The following is a 15,600-nucleotide window of genomic DNA, read 5'->3' as shown; positions in this document are numbered from 1 at the left end:
TGTGTACCAGTAGTTTTATTGCATAAGTATTGTGTAGACAGAGAAAGCAGAGCTTTTCTTGACACTCCCCTTAAACCGTGGAATCTAAGCTGCATGCAGGATGTGAACACACCAACAGAAAAAAAAAAAACATTATCCAATTATCCAAGCTTTCTGGTTGTTTTATGTATTGTACAGAACTACAGTATAATCAGAAGTTAATTTTGCAACTTCATATCCAGATACGCATTGCTGCATAGCTTCAAACATATTGCATCCTAAATTCAGGATGCAGTCTTCAATTTCTAGGAATGCTGTAAAGGGAACCAGACTATTCTGAATGAAACATGAATACACTTTAATATGGCTTGTGAAAAACTTCCAAAGCTGAATTAGAGCTGCAGCATGGGCTGCTGTGTCAGTGTCAGAGTGTGTGACTGATATATATATATTTAAAAAAAAACATTACGGAAGATGTTAAACTTCTGTATTCTCCAGCACTTGATCGTAACCATAACTGTGGATGAAAATGCTTGAATCTCCAAAGTAAGCGCTTGCAGCCCAACTCAGTGGAAAAAAACAAGCTGGAACACATTGGCATCCATTAGAAACACATCCTTAGTAAATGCAAAATGACAGAATTTATAAAGAACATGTTGACTTATTATTATTATTATTACTTTGTTACAATTAGCTGGGACAAGATTTCTCCCAAAGCGTTGGTTCCCTCTGAGCTCACCAGTCCAAAATCCCTTTCATTTGCTCCAGAGCAGAGCGACGGCATTGCAGATGCCCACGTCATTGTAGTTGAAGTAGCAGAGTCCGGCGAAGGTGACCGTGGACAAGACAAAGAGGCCTGCACTGGCGAGCTTGACTTTTGTGTCCCCATGGATATAATCCGTTAACACCTGACCCAGGCCCCTGCAATGTAAAGACCAGCTGAACTCAGACACAAGCACCCACTGGAAGACCAGTTAATCCCAGACAACCTTTGAATGAACAAACTGAAGGTTCTGATGTGTTGCTGAACTACCAATAGCAGCTGATAGGCCTTATGGCAGAAACTAAGAGAGATGACTTGATTGCTTTATTTCAAGACTCGTGGTCCACAACGACATGATACACTACAACACATACAAAAATAAAAGTAACAATAAAATCTTATAAGACTTGGATTTATGTTTCGATAGAGCAGACTGGTGTCTTTGCGCACTGACGGAGGGATATGAAAACATTACAATAAGACTATTCATGGAGCTGCACAAATGACACAAACATGCATATCAAATATCTAATGAGACCCTGAAATGTTCTGACATGTGCATTACAAAACATCTCACTCGCACTGCCGAGCCTGGATTTCATGACAAGTCTCAGGGATTCATGATAAGCAACATACAAACACACCTGCAGTGTTGATGACATACAGTACAGGTATGATGCCAAGTCTCCAGGCAACATAAATAGAGCGTCGCCTTGATTCTTTCATGCATGTTTGAGAAATCTTTCAGTCTTCATGGCAACCACTCAGCTGTGCAAAATGCCTGGGAAGACCTGGCTCCGCCTTTGAGGTCCAGCTTCTCCTTATAGTTCCCCTCCTCCTGACTCCCTCACTCAATGCCCAATTTCAAGGCGTCAAGTTTATTTAGTCATATTTGGCATTAGAGCACTTTTATAACAGTTATTTAATTATGCTATACAATGGCACAAAGCAGGGTTTCCTCCAGTAACCCTGCTCAGCCTGGTGGTCGGGGCACTGAGGTGGTCCACTGTGTGTGATTTTATATTCTGAAGTTGACAGGAATGGCAAAAAATTGCTGGGTAATTATGTTACCGGAAGACTATAATTCTGTACTTAGAGTACTAATTTAAATAAAGAGAAATTATTTGCCCTTCTGTTAAATCCAAATTAAGTCATCAGTTTGATCTAAAAACATAATGTAATGCTGATAAAATTTAGAGCTGGCCCAAGGGATAAATGAACTAAGAAAATATCAACGTTGAGTTTTTGTGCATGCTGAAGGGGCGTAGCCTGGGGTCAAAGTTTGCCTACTTGCCATGAAACACAAAACTGTCATATCTCTTACACAAAAACTCCCAGAGGTATCAAACTTTCAGTGATTGATCATCATCAGGTGACCTACAATATCCAAATGGTCAAATGATGACATCATGTAAGGCACTACCCCTGAGAACAGGAAGTGTCATGTTGTACTATGAATGATCATTATCTGACCTTTTGACCTAATCAACATGAAACTGTGTCAAGAGACAGAAGACATGTTGGTGTGACTGGACTTCCAAGACTGATGGATTTTGTTAAGGCAGGTGGGCGTGGCGAAGTGACCTTGTAACGGCTTTGGCATACGTTTGGCTCTAAATTCCACAGTTTAGAGCCAAGCTGCAACAAACTCACTGGGATGAATCCTTATCCACCCCCAAACAAGAATCCACAGCAATCTTTGGTGGGCATGGCCTAATTTCTTTACAGCGCCCCCTAGAATCATTTAAATTATCAGCCCCAAGCCATGCTTTATCCCAGAATTATGAAACTTTGTACACGTGTATCTTGTCAGGACGTACAAAAAAGTCTCTTGGAGCCCTGGTCCAAATGCAACAGGAAGTCAGCCATTTCAAATCAAAACCTCTATTTCCTCTTTTTTATAGATGTTGAAGCTGATTGAACTTATCCTACAGTTTTTGATACAGACTTCAGAATTAATCAGCATAGTCCTGAGGCACTGAAGGTTAAGTTATCACAGGATTTTTTGTACATCAAAGCATGTGGGTGTGGCTTAGTGTCAAAGTCTGACTATTTGCCATAGGGTTAGGGTTAGAGGCAATAACTTCCAAATACAAACTCAGAGCTGCATCAGACTTCCTATGTCTGATGGACATAGGAAGTCCATGCCCTCATCACATTTACGTGGTCAATGTGATGACCCACCCCCTTCCAAAAGTAAGTCACCTGTGCTTTCTACTGGATTGATTTTTATTTTTACTTTTGGATTTATATGGGTTTAATTAACTGAATTATGAACTCTGTCAAAGCTGGCTGCTGGCTGAACCGTGTGGACATGGCCAAATGGCAAATTTCAATACCTCGCCATAAGCATACGGTCGTCTCTAAATCACACATGCATCATTAGGCCTGTCGTGATAAACAATAAATAAATTAATCGCACAAAAAATTAAAGCTATCAACCTCATTTCAATTATCGGCTATATCGTTTCTTCTGGCCTTTTTCTCTTTCTGTTGATGACTGAATGAAAAAGGCTAAACGCCGGTGCTCTACACTGACCCTTCCTTCCTCATTTTCTTGATGCCCAGCGCACATTAACAATCTTAAAGCTGTCGGCCGATTACCGGCCCATTTTCAAAACCTGAAAGCCCACACATTAGCCGACAGAAATCCTAGGTATAACGGTACGATTGTGTGTAAATTCCTATGCGTTTAGTGACAGATTTTGAGACAATTCACTTTTATGCAATTGCAACTTCATTAATGTTTTAGAGTGGATATTGTACAAAAAATGTATTCCATCTCTAGGTTTTAATATAATAAAATTTGGTCTTCCAAGGGGGGGGGATGAAGAGTTAAATTATGATTCTAACAATTTCATTGTCTGGCTAAGTTTTTATCCATAAATACCTTTCTAAAAATCACCTCCAGTTTCAAAGTGAAATAATTTTATTCTAGTGTGCTTAAACATTGCATCATAACAAAAGCACAAACTTTATTCCAATATGTTAAAGGCTTGATTCATCTTGCATTTGTAACACTAACTTTTGTCTCAATCAGTTTGTGATAATTCATTTTTATCTCTTCTTTCTGCTCAGTTTATCATGTCAAACTTTTTTTGTTACTGATGTCCACCTTCTCATACCATTTTCTTTTAATTTTCTGAAAGTCAAAAAACATTGTCATACTTCCAACTTTTAACGCCAAATGTTGAGTTGTGGAAAGAAACATCAGAGAGACAGCTCTAGAAGCTCTTTCAAATGATAATGCAGCTACTGATACTGACACTGGAACTGAATGTGAGACCACTGACCTGACTCCAGACTGAAAACCAGAACAGACACAGAGCAATTTACAGAACTACTTTCCAGATTACACGTTTTGACCAGAAGTACGGATCATTCACTGTTCGATTTATGAAGCCGAAGGTGGCAGCAGCAGCACAAATACCAGTTTCTTCAGCCAACACTTCTTTTATTTGGTAGAAATGTTAGCTCTTCATTACCTCTTAGAAAATCTTAGAAAGTAATTTTGGTGTAGTTTCTAGTGCCAATATAGAACACTTGAAATAAGACAAAACTAAAAAGTAACCTTTCAGTAAGATACAGGAGCTTATTTTAAGTCAGTACCTTCTTAATCTTGAGAAAAAAGTGATAGTTCCATTGGCTGATTATTTCTCTTATAGGGAAAATATCTTGTTATAAGTGAAATAATCTTCCAATGGAACTAGAAATGGAACCCTAACCCATCACAATTAAGGACTTAATGACTTAAAAAGAGCTCCTATTTCTTGTTGAAAAGTTACCTGTAATTTAGTTTGTCTTATTTCAAGTGTTTTTAGATATTCATACTAAAAATTATAGAAAATACTTAAGATTTTGTGTTTTTGTGGTGTGTGAGTTCCTCATTGCCATTTCCACGTTCTCCAATATTAAATTATTAAGTTGTTACCAATATTTGGTGAAAATGTCCTGTCAATAGAACCTTTAGAAAAATGTTTACTGTGAAAAATTGTGATGTGTTCAACATTTTTAACATTGTATATTCCTAAATATCAGTTATCAACCATGATGGCACTATCAACATCAGATATTGATATTGGCTTAAATTTTCATATTGGTGCATCCCTTTCAATAATGTTTAAAAGAGTTTTAATAAACTATTAAGTAGTACATGCTGTTGGATGATGCATTGTAAGCATACCTTTCAAGTCTCCTGTTTTGCTCAGGAAACTACCGTATTTTGCCCCCCCCCCTCACTCCACTCCCCGACATGCTCCTGTATTATTTTCCTGTAAATATTATGGCGTTTAGTCTAACCCTCCAGCCCCCCTGCCTGACCTCCTGCCTATGTTACTCTGCCCATCCTCCCCTCTCCTTCGCTCTGACAATAGCACCAAATTTTCGCATATTCTAAAATTCAACACTTGACGGGTATGATTGTAGGTCTCAAATGGTTGAAATTTTTAGTTCTGACAATCAGATTTTTCAGTATTTCGCCAGTCAGAAACTGTTCAGAGAAAATTAGCAAATTCTGATCTTTTTTTCAATATTGTACATTTCGACGCAAAATTCTGTGAAACAATTCTTATTAAACTTTTCCAGAGTAAAGTCTGGTGGCGGCTAGTCTTACCAGTGTCCATGCAGGGTGAGCGCAGCAGCCAGGGAGTAATCGATGACTGGCCCGGGGCTGAAGTACGCCACAGGACCCAAGGCAAGCAGGGCGATACTCAGCACTCGCTCCGCTGTCCAGTGAAGAGACGCAGCTTTGGAGTCGGAGCCCGCTACAGAGGAAGGAAGCACATGTGTTATCCAACTTCGGACCTTCACTAAGGCTCAGCATAAAATTCACACAGCAGCTCATTTTCAGTCAGATTCCGTTCACATGTTGGAATTTCAATCACTCCTGCCAACAGACTGCTGCTAGGTCACTTTGGAGATCAGCAGCAGAGCAGCAGTAACTGCTATGGTGACAAACTATGAGCGGATGGGTCAGCACAACCATTCATTTCATGTTCTGAGGCTTGCCAGTGGGCAAGCAACAGAACACGCTCTAGCTTCATCTAGTGAAAAACCCTCCTATGACATTACCACATGAACTCAATCTAATGCTGATGGAACAAGTTTTCCAGCTTCTTTTCAGAGAAAATTCAAAGAATCAGAGGATTAATCTGCACATCAACTCTAAAGCCAGAACCACTGCTGTACCCAAACAGAACAAATACAGGAAAAATGACCCATTTTCAACTACTTCATTATAAAACCCTAGAAGAAATTATAAGTCAATTAAGTTCAAGCTCCTGCTGTCTGGATGTCCTATCCACACATTTCTTTAAGAAAAGTCCTGCCTGTTATTGTTACTGATCTGATCCAAATAGTAACTCATCGCTTACATCAGGTGTTTTCCCCCAGGCTTTGAAAACAGCAGTTTCAAACCACTGCTAAAAAAGAACAATCTGGACAAATCACTACTGCAGAATTACAGGCCGACCTCTGACCTCCCATTCATCAGCAAAGTTATTGAAAAAACTGTGTAAACAATTAAATAGTTTCCTCATGATGACCAACTGCTTTGACTCTTTCTAATCTGGTTTTCGTGCTCACCACAGCACGGAGACTGGCCTAGTCAAAGTATTCAATGATATCCATATAAATACGGACTGTGGAAGAACCACAGTGCTGGTTCTGTTGGACCTCAGTGCAGCTTTTGACATTTTACTGAATCGACTGGAGAGTTGGGTTGGACTCTCCGGTTCGGTGCTCGACTGGTTTGAATCTTACATAAAGAACAGGGATTTCTTTCTTTCAATTAGAAACTTCTCATCAAAGAGGTCAAAAGTCACATGTGGGGTACCCCAAGGTTCAATCCTAGGACCCCTCTTATTCAATATTTATATTGTCCCACTAGCTCAGGTTATAACAGGAAATAATATTAACAACCATAACTATGCAGATGATACTCAGCTCAGTCATTATTTTTGGACCTAAAGAGAAACGATCTAGAGCTATAGAGCTAGAGCTATAGATCTATAGTTATAGATCTAGATCAGGGGTGCTCAATACGTCGATCGCGATCTACCGGTCGATCGCGGGGAGGTTTTGAGTCAATCTCAGCAGCAGGTGACAAACTGAAGACCTCCAGGACGCTGAGAGCAGCGCTTCCTCTTCTGACAGGCTTATCAAAATATTCACCAAGATCCAAAACGTTTGTAGCTTCATTAAATAATAATAAAGCCTGAAACTTGATACCGTAACGGACTGAACGTTTTTAACGTAATTTTTGCCCGGCTTGCGGGGCGCAGGCGGTTGCCACGGCAACGGGTGTGCTTAATGATAAAGAGAGAGAGAATAAAAAGGTGCGAGTGGTTCTGAGTTGTTCGGGTTATTCTACCTTTGTTTTCCTTCGCTGTGGTTCATCACAGCCTCTGGAGTTTCTGAACGTTCAATAAACGACAAACTTGGACTAATTACCTTGTTTGTTTACGGTAAACGTCACAACCAACATCAGATAGGACACATATATTTGATGAAGTTTTAACAAACAAATAGCTTCTACCACAATAATTATGTCAAATTACATTAATAATATCCCAAATTCAGAAGGTTTGCCTTTACCTCTGCAGAGCTCTTTGGTTCCTCCTATCAGTCTGTAGTTTCTCATATGGCTCCATCAATCCAAATTTCAGATCTACCATAAATGACTGACACCTGCTGGCCTCAGGTTTACAACCAGCCTGTGACTGAAACCAGTAACCTGCTGCCAGTGTCAGAATCTCACTGAGGAAGAAACTGCATTAGGTTTTCTAGTGTTTTATCATTTCTGATATAACTGATGTATAGTATATTTGCATAGAAAATTAGTCAATAGGGTTTAATTTATAATTTGTATGTCTTCATGTCATGAGGTAGATCTCAGCCGGCTGGTGAGAGAAAAAGTAGATCTTGGTCTCAAAAAATTTGAGCTCCCCAGATCTAGAGCTGTAGATCTAGAGTCAATGCGCAGCTTCAGTTATTACAAGTAAAACCTAGATATCAGCCCAAAACCTGCGAGTAGTGATGGACTCAGACCTGAACCTTCAGAGCCACATAAAGATAATTACAAAGTCGGCCTTCTATCACCTGAAGAACATCTCCAGGATTAGAGGACTAATGTCTCAGCCAGATCTAGAGAAACTCATCCATGCGTTTATCTTTAGTCACATTGATTATTGTAACAGTGTCTTCACAGGCCTGTCCAACAAATCAATCCTCCAGCTGCAGCTGATCCAGAAGCTGCTGCTCCTGTTCTCACTAGAACCAGGAAGATAGAGACATAACAGCAGTTTTAAAGTCCCTCCACTGGCTCCCTGTAGCTCAAATAATAGATTTTAAAATACTGTTGTTAGTTTATAAATCACTGAACGGTTTAGCACCACAATACATCAAAGATCTGCTGTTGTTGCATCAACCTTCCAGACTCTCAGGTTCTGGTTCTGGTTCTGCTCTGCATCCCCAGAACCAGAACCAAGAGAGGAGAAGCAGCTTTCAGCATCTATGCACCAAAAATTTGGAACAAACTTCCAGAAAACTGTAAAACAGCAGAAACCCTGACTTCCTTTAAATCTCAACTAAAGACACACCTGTTTAGAGTTTTATTTCAGATGTGATATGTAACAATGTATTGTTTATTCTATGTTGCATGACTTTGTGTTTTTGTCTTTGTGATGTAAAGCACTTTGAAATGCCTTGCTGCTGAAATGTGCTATACAAATAAAATTTGATTGATTTGATTGATTGATATTGATATTTCCGCTGCTTGGAGTTGGTGGATACCCTGGCATATTAACAAATTTGGAAGACTTTGCCAAATGTTTCAACCCTTGTCAAGGATGCCTGATCTGTGTGATGGATTGGGCTGACGACCAAACAGTCAGACTAACACCAGCAGGATGGAATCGATCTTGGAGAAGTTGCTAGCCTAGCCTGGTGGGAACGGCCACAATAATTTGGATGACTGTAATCAATAGGGATGTACCGGGAGACGTTAGGGGAGATGAACATTTAAAAAGTCTAACTGACCTAAAGAATACTGTCTCTATCTGAACTGACTCCCCTGTGTAAACCTTAGCTGGACGGCTATCTCAAATCTGGCTGGATGATATGTAGACAAGAGGTTCTTTACCAACTTAAAGGACTAATAAATGAGGAAGACCAAGAGAAACTCATGTTAGTTTATAAATTGTGGGCAACTTATCCTTATTATCACTTGAACATTTTCAGATTTAAAGGACTAATATCAGAGCAAGACATAGAGAAACTCCTGTTGAGGAGTACTTAGCAACCCAGGACAAGAATCAAACATGGAAAATAAACATTTAGCTTTATCCTTTGCTAATCTAAAACAAACTTAGAAAATACTATTAGCTTACAAACTGTGGTGTGCTTTAGCACCAAAATACATTAAAGACTTATTGTTATATCAACCTTCCAACCACTCAGGCCGTCTTTTTCAAGTTTACTTAGCAATTCAGAACAACAGGAACATTTTAAAGTGTAGTTTTGTTTGCTGTGGTTGTTTTTGTTTGTCTTCTCATCCAAGTAAAGCACTTTGAACTGCTTTTTTGTTGAAAAAGTGCAATATAAATTAAACTTTTTCTACTACTAATGCACCAGTGCATCAACATTCTGCGTTTCCTCCAACCTTAGAGCCACTCAGAATTTGAACCGTTTTAGCAGTCACTCTCATGCTGTCTGAGCTTGCAAGTGATTCCAATCTCAGAGGTTGATATGTGTGTAGACCTGTTCCAAGTCTGTATGACTGCAGAATTGACTGTCTACCACTGACCGTAGAGAGGTGGCGACGAATGGATCCTTGCAGTCAGAGGGTGGGGCTGCTGCTCTTTTTGAAGGATGACAGCAGATCTGGCCAGCAGGGTGTTTTGGCAGAACAGAGCTGACGAGGGGAAACAGAGGAGACGCTTTAATTGGACACCAGTTCTACAGGTATAACACAAAACAATAGAGGTTTATAAAATGCTTCTTCCTTTAGTCCTAGTGTTTTTTCTCCTGCCACCAGAAACAATTTGGTTCTCAGGAAGCTGGAAGATAAACTAGAAAATCATAAAAATATTAAAATTAGGCAAATTAGGACATGATGATCAACAAAAACAAAGGCAAAATTTCTAAGCAGCATGAGGTGAGGCTATCCTTGCAGGGTTCCCAGGTCTAGGATTAATCCAATATTAATATCTGTATCATTCCTGATATTGGAAAATATTCTAGATCTGGTGTGGCATATTGTCTGCACTTTTGACAATACGTCATAATGGTAGCTTTGCTCAGTGCGAAAACCAGCGAGGCATTGCTTCATTTACAATAAATCTACTCATGACTTTATTTACATAGCTGCCATCTTACCTGATACAAGATTAAAAAAAATAAGGTTCAATCTTTTCATTGGTCTTATGATTATTATTTTAACACATTTATCATATCAAAATTACATATTTCACAGGCTCAAACTGTCAATCGTATTTTAATCCAAAACAAATGTTTAACTAATTTCATCATAAACTTCTTGCAGAGATTCCTGCAAGGGTCAGACTTTAAACACAGAATTTGGAAAATCCACATAATTGTATTGAAATGGATAAATGGGTAAACCTTTTATACAGTGGAGCATGGGGAAGTAACAGTTTTTATGCTCCTATTATCGTATTCCATAACTGTCAGAGGAGGGAAATAAATAAATCATTTCACATTCTTTTCCAGAATGTGAGAGGTCACTGTACGACGGCTTTCTAAACGCAGGCGTGTCGCGCTATACCTTACATGTCATTTTATCACACTGGCAGTTTTTAACATCACAACACGAAGTCCCGTTCCTTAGGGCCGAGACGGAAATTGAAGCTGTAATATCAAAGTTTAGCACTTTCTAGCTGTGCGCCTGAATTCCTCTATTTTCTGTCGTGAACTTGACAACAGCCCTATCGGCCATTGTTTCTGTGTAACCCGCCTGAGCACCTCATTGGTCCTTTTTTCGTGTCCTTCTTTCGCTCTGCTGTATTCAGGTTAGCGCTCGTGCTCAGAAAGCCTACACACCTGGAAGACAGAGAGCAGGTACTCACGTTTTACACTCCTACGACACACAGAACTCAATCTGACGATGGCCGCCATGATGACTAACTCACGAAGGTCACCACTGTTACCCGGATTTAGTTGTTATGTCCAAAGCTGTTGAATGTTTAAGGCGATGCCTCACTCCGCTCAGAGTTCTGGCAGGTTACTTTCGGTCAAATATGCAAAAGTACTTTGTTCTTTTACACAAGAGTATCTACATTTGCTTTCAGTGATTCAAGCTAAATAAAATGGGCCAGAGTCCCAAATATTACATAATCTTTTACTTAAAAAAAAAATTACAACAGGACTTTTTTTCAATAAATCAATACTTGCAAAACGTGGTAACATTTTCTTCAATGTTGGTGTTTTAGAAAAATTATGAAGCCTGGGCATTTTTTAAAAGACTTTTTGTTTCATTTATGAGAGATATTGTCTTTTATACTGGTACATTTAAAGTAATAAATTTTCCTTTTCTAACTGACCTTTTTAGGGGTCAGAGTAAAACGTCTTGTTACTATCAAATATCTTAGTAAATGGAACGCCCTCCGTCACCGTCAGGACGCTGATTTCGAAACTACTACGATGTGACTCATCACGGTGTGAGGAGCATCTTTATTGTTTGTAGATCGGGATTTCCAGAGGCTCTCGTCCGCGGTAGCTCACGTCGGGTTAGTGTGAAGGACGCTTATCCCACCACTTGGACCGGTTCGTCGGCTCTTTGCGTGGACTCTAGAAGCTTATGGACAGCTTTGATAATCTCAGCGCCTCGGAGAAGGCAGAAGCGTCGGAGCTTCAGAAGATGATCGCGATAGAGCAGCAGAAGGCCCAGTTCCAGGCTCAGGTTTGTTCCCACGCGGTGACCTGTGTCTTCCCGGCCCTGACAGGCCACATGCAGGGGACCACACTATCCCAAGATGTCCAAAAGAACCAAGACTTAATGCTTTATGTGTTCCACACAGTACTGAGGGCTCATGTTGACATTTTATTGTAGTCCACACATCTAATTCTCCAGATATAATCTGACAGGTACTGATTGTGAAGTTCCATCCATCTATTTTCTAACACCTTTGTCCCTTGTGGGGTCAGGAGGTGCTGGTGTCTCTCCAGCTAACGTTCCGGGCGAGAAGCGGGGTCACTGGGGTCAACCTGGACAGGTCGCCAGTCTGTCGCAGTGATTATAAAGTTACAGAGCGAAAAATTAACAGCAATATTTTTTGGGGGGGGTTAGTTATCTTGTTATATAGAAGAAATATGTCACTCATTATTCAGTCATATTTTCACCATATTATTGATACATTTATAAATGTCATAGTTCCAAGCCAAACATTGGTATTTACATTGTAAACTAAATGTTTAGCTTTTGAATTAAGTGTTTGGCTTGGAACTATGACATTGTTTAGTTTAACTAAACATTTATATTTATACAGTTTTATATTTATTTAAATATTTAGTTTCAAACTAACAACATTTTTAATTCACAAGCTAAATAAATAGCTAACAAACTAAATATTTATCTCACAATTAAACATTTTGTTTACAACCTAAAAACGAAATATTACTACATTTTTAGCTTTCAAATGAAAAATTTAGCTTCAAATTAAAAACGTACCTTTTAAAAACAACCTTCTTTCTTTCCATATTACCGTGAATCTTTACTGTGTAACTTTCCAAATGTCAGCCTGTAGGCATTATCGTTATTACTGCAACTCAGCAGCTTTGCAGCAGCCATGAAAGGAGCCGGTTCACTGTTGGACTCAGAGCTGAGTCAGATCCAGAGATGTCCATTTGACCGTCTGTCTGCTTGCTGTGTTTTCCAGGTGCACAGTTTCACAGACGTGTGCTGGGACAAGTGTGTGGATAGCCCAGGCTCCAAGCTGGACTACCGGACAGAGACATGTCTGCAGAACTGTGTGGAGAGGTTCATTGACACCACCCTAACCATCACCAACCGCTTCACACAGATGGTGCAGAAGGGCACTCACTGATCATGGACCTGACCCAGAAGGATGATTTGCTCACAAGACACTCGTGTTGTATTAGCTGATGGGAGAGGACCACATGTTTCAGGCTCTGGAGATGTGGGATGAAGTCTCTCATGTTTCTGGATGTCAATCAGTTTGTAAACTGCACATAATCGATGTTCTGGTGTGAAATCCTTGCAAGTTGTCAAAGGTTTGACAAGGGTTCTGATAGAATCCAGTGGTCTTAAATGATATTAAAATCTTTCAGTATTGTGCTCTTTTTTTCTGTCTGTAGGCGAAAGACATAGAAATACATAGTCGGCTTATATTCTTTGATTTATGCAACAATCCAGTTTATTTGACAGTGTTACTGAAAGGCATACATATCTTCTTCTGTTCCCCTTTCTGTTTAGTGATTTAAAAACTAGTACTGCACCAATTACAGTTTTCTTTTTGATCATTAATCTAATTTATGGATTCAGATTTTGACCATTTATCAATGTTTTTTTATTAAATAACTGACACTGTCAGGTGTTATAACGTCACAATACACCTTCAATGTTCTAATCTTGTTTTATTGAAACGTACAGGAGGCAGTTGTCTCAAATTAAGAAATAATATTTGGCTATTTTGGAGGGATTAAGGGATCTATGATATTAACCATAAAATAAAAAATATGGATATGTTATGATGAAAACTTTGTTGTGTTATTCAGGTCAGTAAAAACAACATTCCTGGTGTAGTGTGGGAAAAAAAACAACAATAACTTTTTAGCTCAAAAATAAACTATACAAGACAATAATTTCCACAATATATGAAAACATGACATTTTGGGTTTATCCAGATAACTTTGAATGTAGAACAGTTTATTTAAAGTTAGTGAACTAAAGCCACAATTGAATTTGAGTAAAAACATAATTGCTGAAGTATGAAGAGGCTGCAACAAGCAAAATTCTAGAAATGTTAAAAATCTTGAGTGCATTTCATTTTCCTAATACTATCTGCTTTGCAAATTTTTCAGGTTGAGCTAAAATCCCCATTTGCAAACATTAAGTCATCAGTTATTAAAAAGCTCATTCTGATTAAAAGTTTTAAAATCTACAAAGCTAAATGGATTCATTTCAATCAGCCCAGTTCTTGTTCTGGGTAATTGTCCAACTCGGTATTGGAAAGACGGTAAGTGAGCACTATATTAAAAACAAAACTTAGTCATCTGTTAGTTGCTCCAGGAGAAAGTTTTTATTGCTTGTATTCATGTGTGCTTGGTTGGCACCCTGTTTATAGAGATGGTTTCCATAGATGTGTATATCATGAAGGAAAAAGCAATAAAAAATGTGGAACAGCAAGAAAAAGACAATTCATGCAAGAATCACCAATGAGTTTGAATGACTTAATAAAACATTTGCCTTCAATAAAATAAACCTAAAACTATTGATACTGAGATGTAGAAACATCTCTACATCACAATAAAACAGACCTTGTATCAGGCAGAGAATGGCTCATGATATTGAAAGAAATCTAAAAGGTTGAACTATTTAGAGCTTTTCAAGAGAAAAAACAGACATGAAGCTACAGAGTCAAGCTGTTGATATTCTTAGCTGCTCTAAGAGCAGACTTCATGGCAGTTTCGATCCACCCATGAGGAGTTGCTGTGTGTTCACCGGCAAAGTGCACCCGTCCCTCACTCTGGAAGAGTTCTCGTGCATAGTGTCCCTGCTGGTATGGCATAAACAGGGCAAAGGCTCCAAAGCTGTAAGGGTCCAGGCCCCACTTCTTCACCAGACCCCCTGTGCAGAGCGGTCGGATATACTCTCCATGGATTTTCACCAAGTCCTCCAGAGCTACTGCCATCAGATCCTCTTCATTCATGCCTTGAAAAAGGGTGGAGTCATCAGAGCAGGTGTAGGAAGCCAGGAGGGCCCCTGCAGTGGTACCTGGAAACTCATGGCTGGGGTAGTAGATGAAGCGAGATGGTCGGTCGGTAATGCTTTTCCCACCTCTGATGCCTTCTTTCTCCCAAAAGCGTTCCTTGAAACTGAGCACTACCTTTGTGGAGCTGGCATAATGAACAGAGCGCAAGGCCTCCATCTTGTTACCAGACAGAGGAGGGTAGAAGTCAATGAAGAGGGTGGCCTTGGCTGTGGCCGTAATAAGGGCATAGTCCACTGTCACTTTTGACAAGGAACCTGAGTTCTGCCAGTCTTTATATGTCACAGTCACATTAGCCCCACCTGTTTGGTCAATTAGCTTCACTTTGGAGTTCAGCAGGATTGTGGCATTTAAAACTTGATAGAAAGCTGTGGGGAGTTGGTCAAAACCACCTGTTACTTCAAAGTACCTGAAGAAATCACACAAAAAGAATAACTAATTAAATCAGCAAGCAGCTTCCAACAGCTCACCAAAAATCTGGTGCAGATCGACTGATGTAGTTAAGGAGATGTAGCTGATGGAATAACCTTGGAGGCGCAGTGGAGTCAAATTACAATTTAATGCTGTTGGCCTCTTAAGAGATTCACAAAAATTAATCATGACAAGGTTGGTGCAAATCAGATGATGCATGCATGATTTAGAGATAACCGTACTCATATAGCGAGGGACTGAAATTTGCCTTTCGGCCACGCTCACACGGTTCAGCCAGTGTTGACAGAATTCATCACGCCATTTATGTCACTTTTAATCTATGAATGAAAGATTAAAAGTAAGACATCCAGCAGAAAAGTAGGGGTGGCCTAATTTCTCCACAGTGCCCCTTAGAAATCTTTGCTTTGACTGCCAATCATAAAATTTAGCAAATATGAGTATCTTTCCACGACCTACAAA

General features: G+C 39.4%; 3 protein-coding genes across 3 annotated transcripts in view; 1 reads left to right on the top strand and 2 right to left on the bottom strand.

Moving 5' to 3' along the window:
- LOC129355710 (succinate dehydrogenase [ubiquinone] cytochrome b small subunit B, mitochondrial-like) lies at positions 1-10,906 on the bottom strand. The gene is made up of 4 exons (XM_055025313.1): positions 10,828-10,906; positions 9,546-9,653; positions 5,355-5,505; positions 1-900 (listed from the first exon to the last, which is right to left on the bottom strand). Exons 1-4 carry the CDS (start codon positions 10,874-10,876, stop codon positions 735-737), a joined length of 474 nt encoding a protein of 157 aa, XP_054881288.1. The 5' UTR covers positions 10,877-10,906; the 3' UTR covers positions 1-734.
- Positions 10,907-11,438: 532 nt separating this feature from the next.
- Positions 11,439-13,055, top strand: timm8b (translocase of inner mitochondrial membrane 8 homolog B (yeast)). The gene is made up of 2 exons (XM_055025314.1): positions 11,439-11,660; positions 12,637-13,055. The coding sequence occupies exons 1-2, from the start codon at positions 11,559-11,561 to the stop codon at positions 12,802-12,804; spliced, it is 270 nt and encodes an 89-aa protein (XP_054881289.1). The 5' UTR covers positions 11,439-11,558; the 3' UTR covers positions 12,805-13,055.
- Positions 13,056-13,512: 457 nt separating this feature from the next.
- The window catches only part of il4i1 (interleukin 4 induced 1), a 95,324-nt gene continuing 93,236 nt past the window's right edge, over positions 13,513-15,600 (bottom strand). The window contains exon 12 of the mRNA XM_055025304.1: positions 13,513-15,118. Within this exon, the coding sequence (XP_054881279.1) occupies positions 14,350-15,118 (769 nt within the window). The 3' untranslated portion in view covers positions 13,513-14,349. The remainder of the gene's footprint in view (positions 15,119-15,600) is intronic.

This window comes from Poeciliopsis prolifica, unplaced genomic scaffold, assembly GCF_027474105.1.
Source record: "Poeciliopsis prolifica strain line A6 unplaced genomic scaffold, Auburn_PproV2 SCAFFOLD142, whole genome shotgun sequence".
Lineage (NCBI taxonomy): Eukaryota > Metazoa > Chordata > Actinopteri > Cyprinodontiformes > Poeciliidae > Poeciliopsis > Poeciliopsis prolifica.
This window is presented reverse-complemented; position numbering and strand designations above follow the sequence as displayed.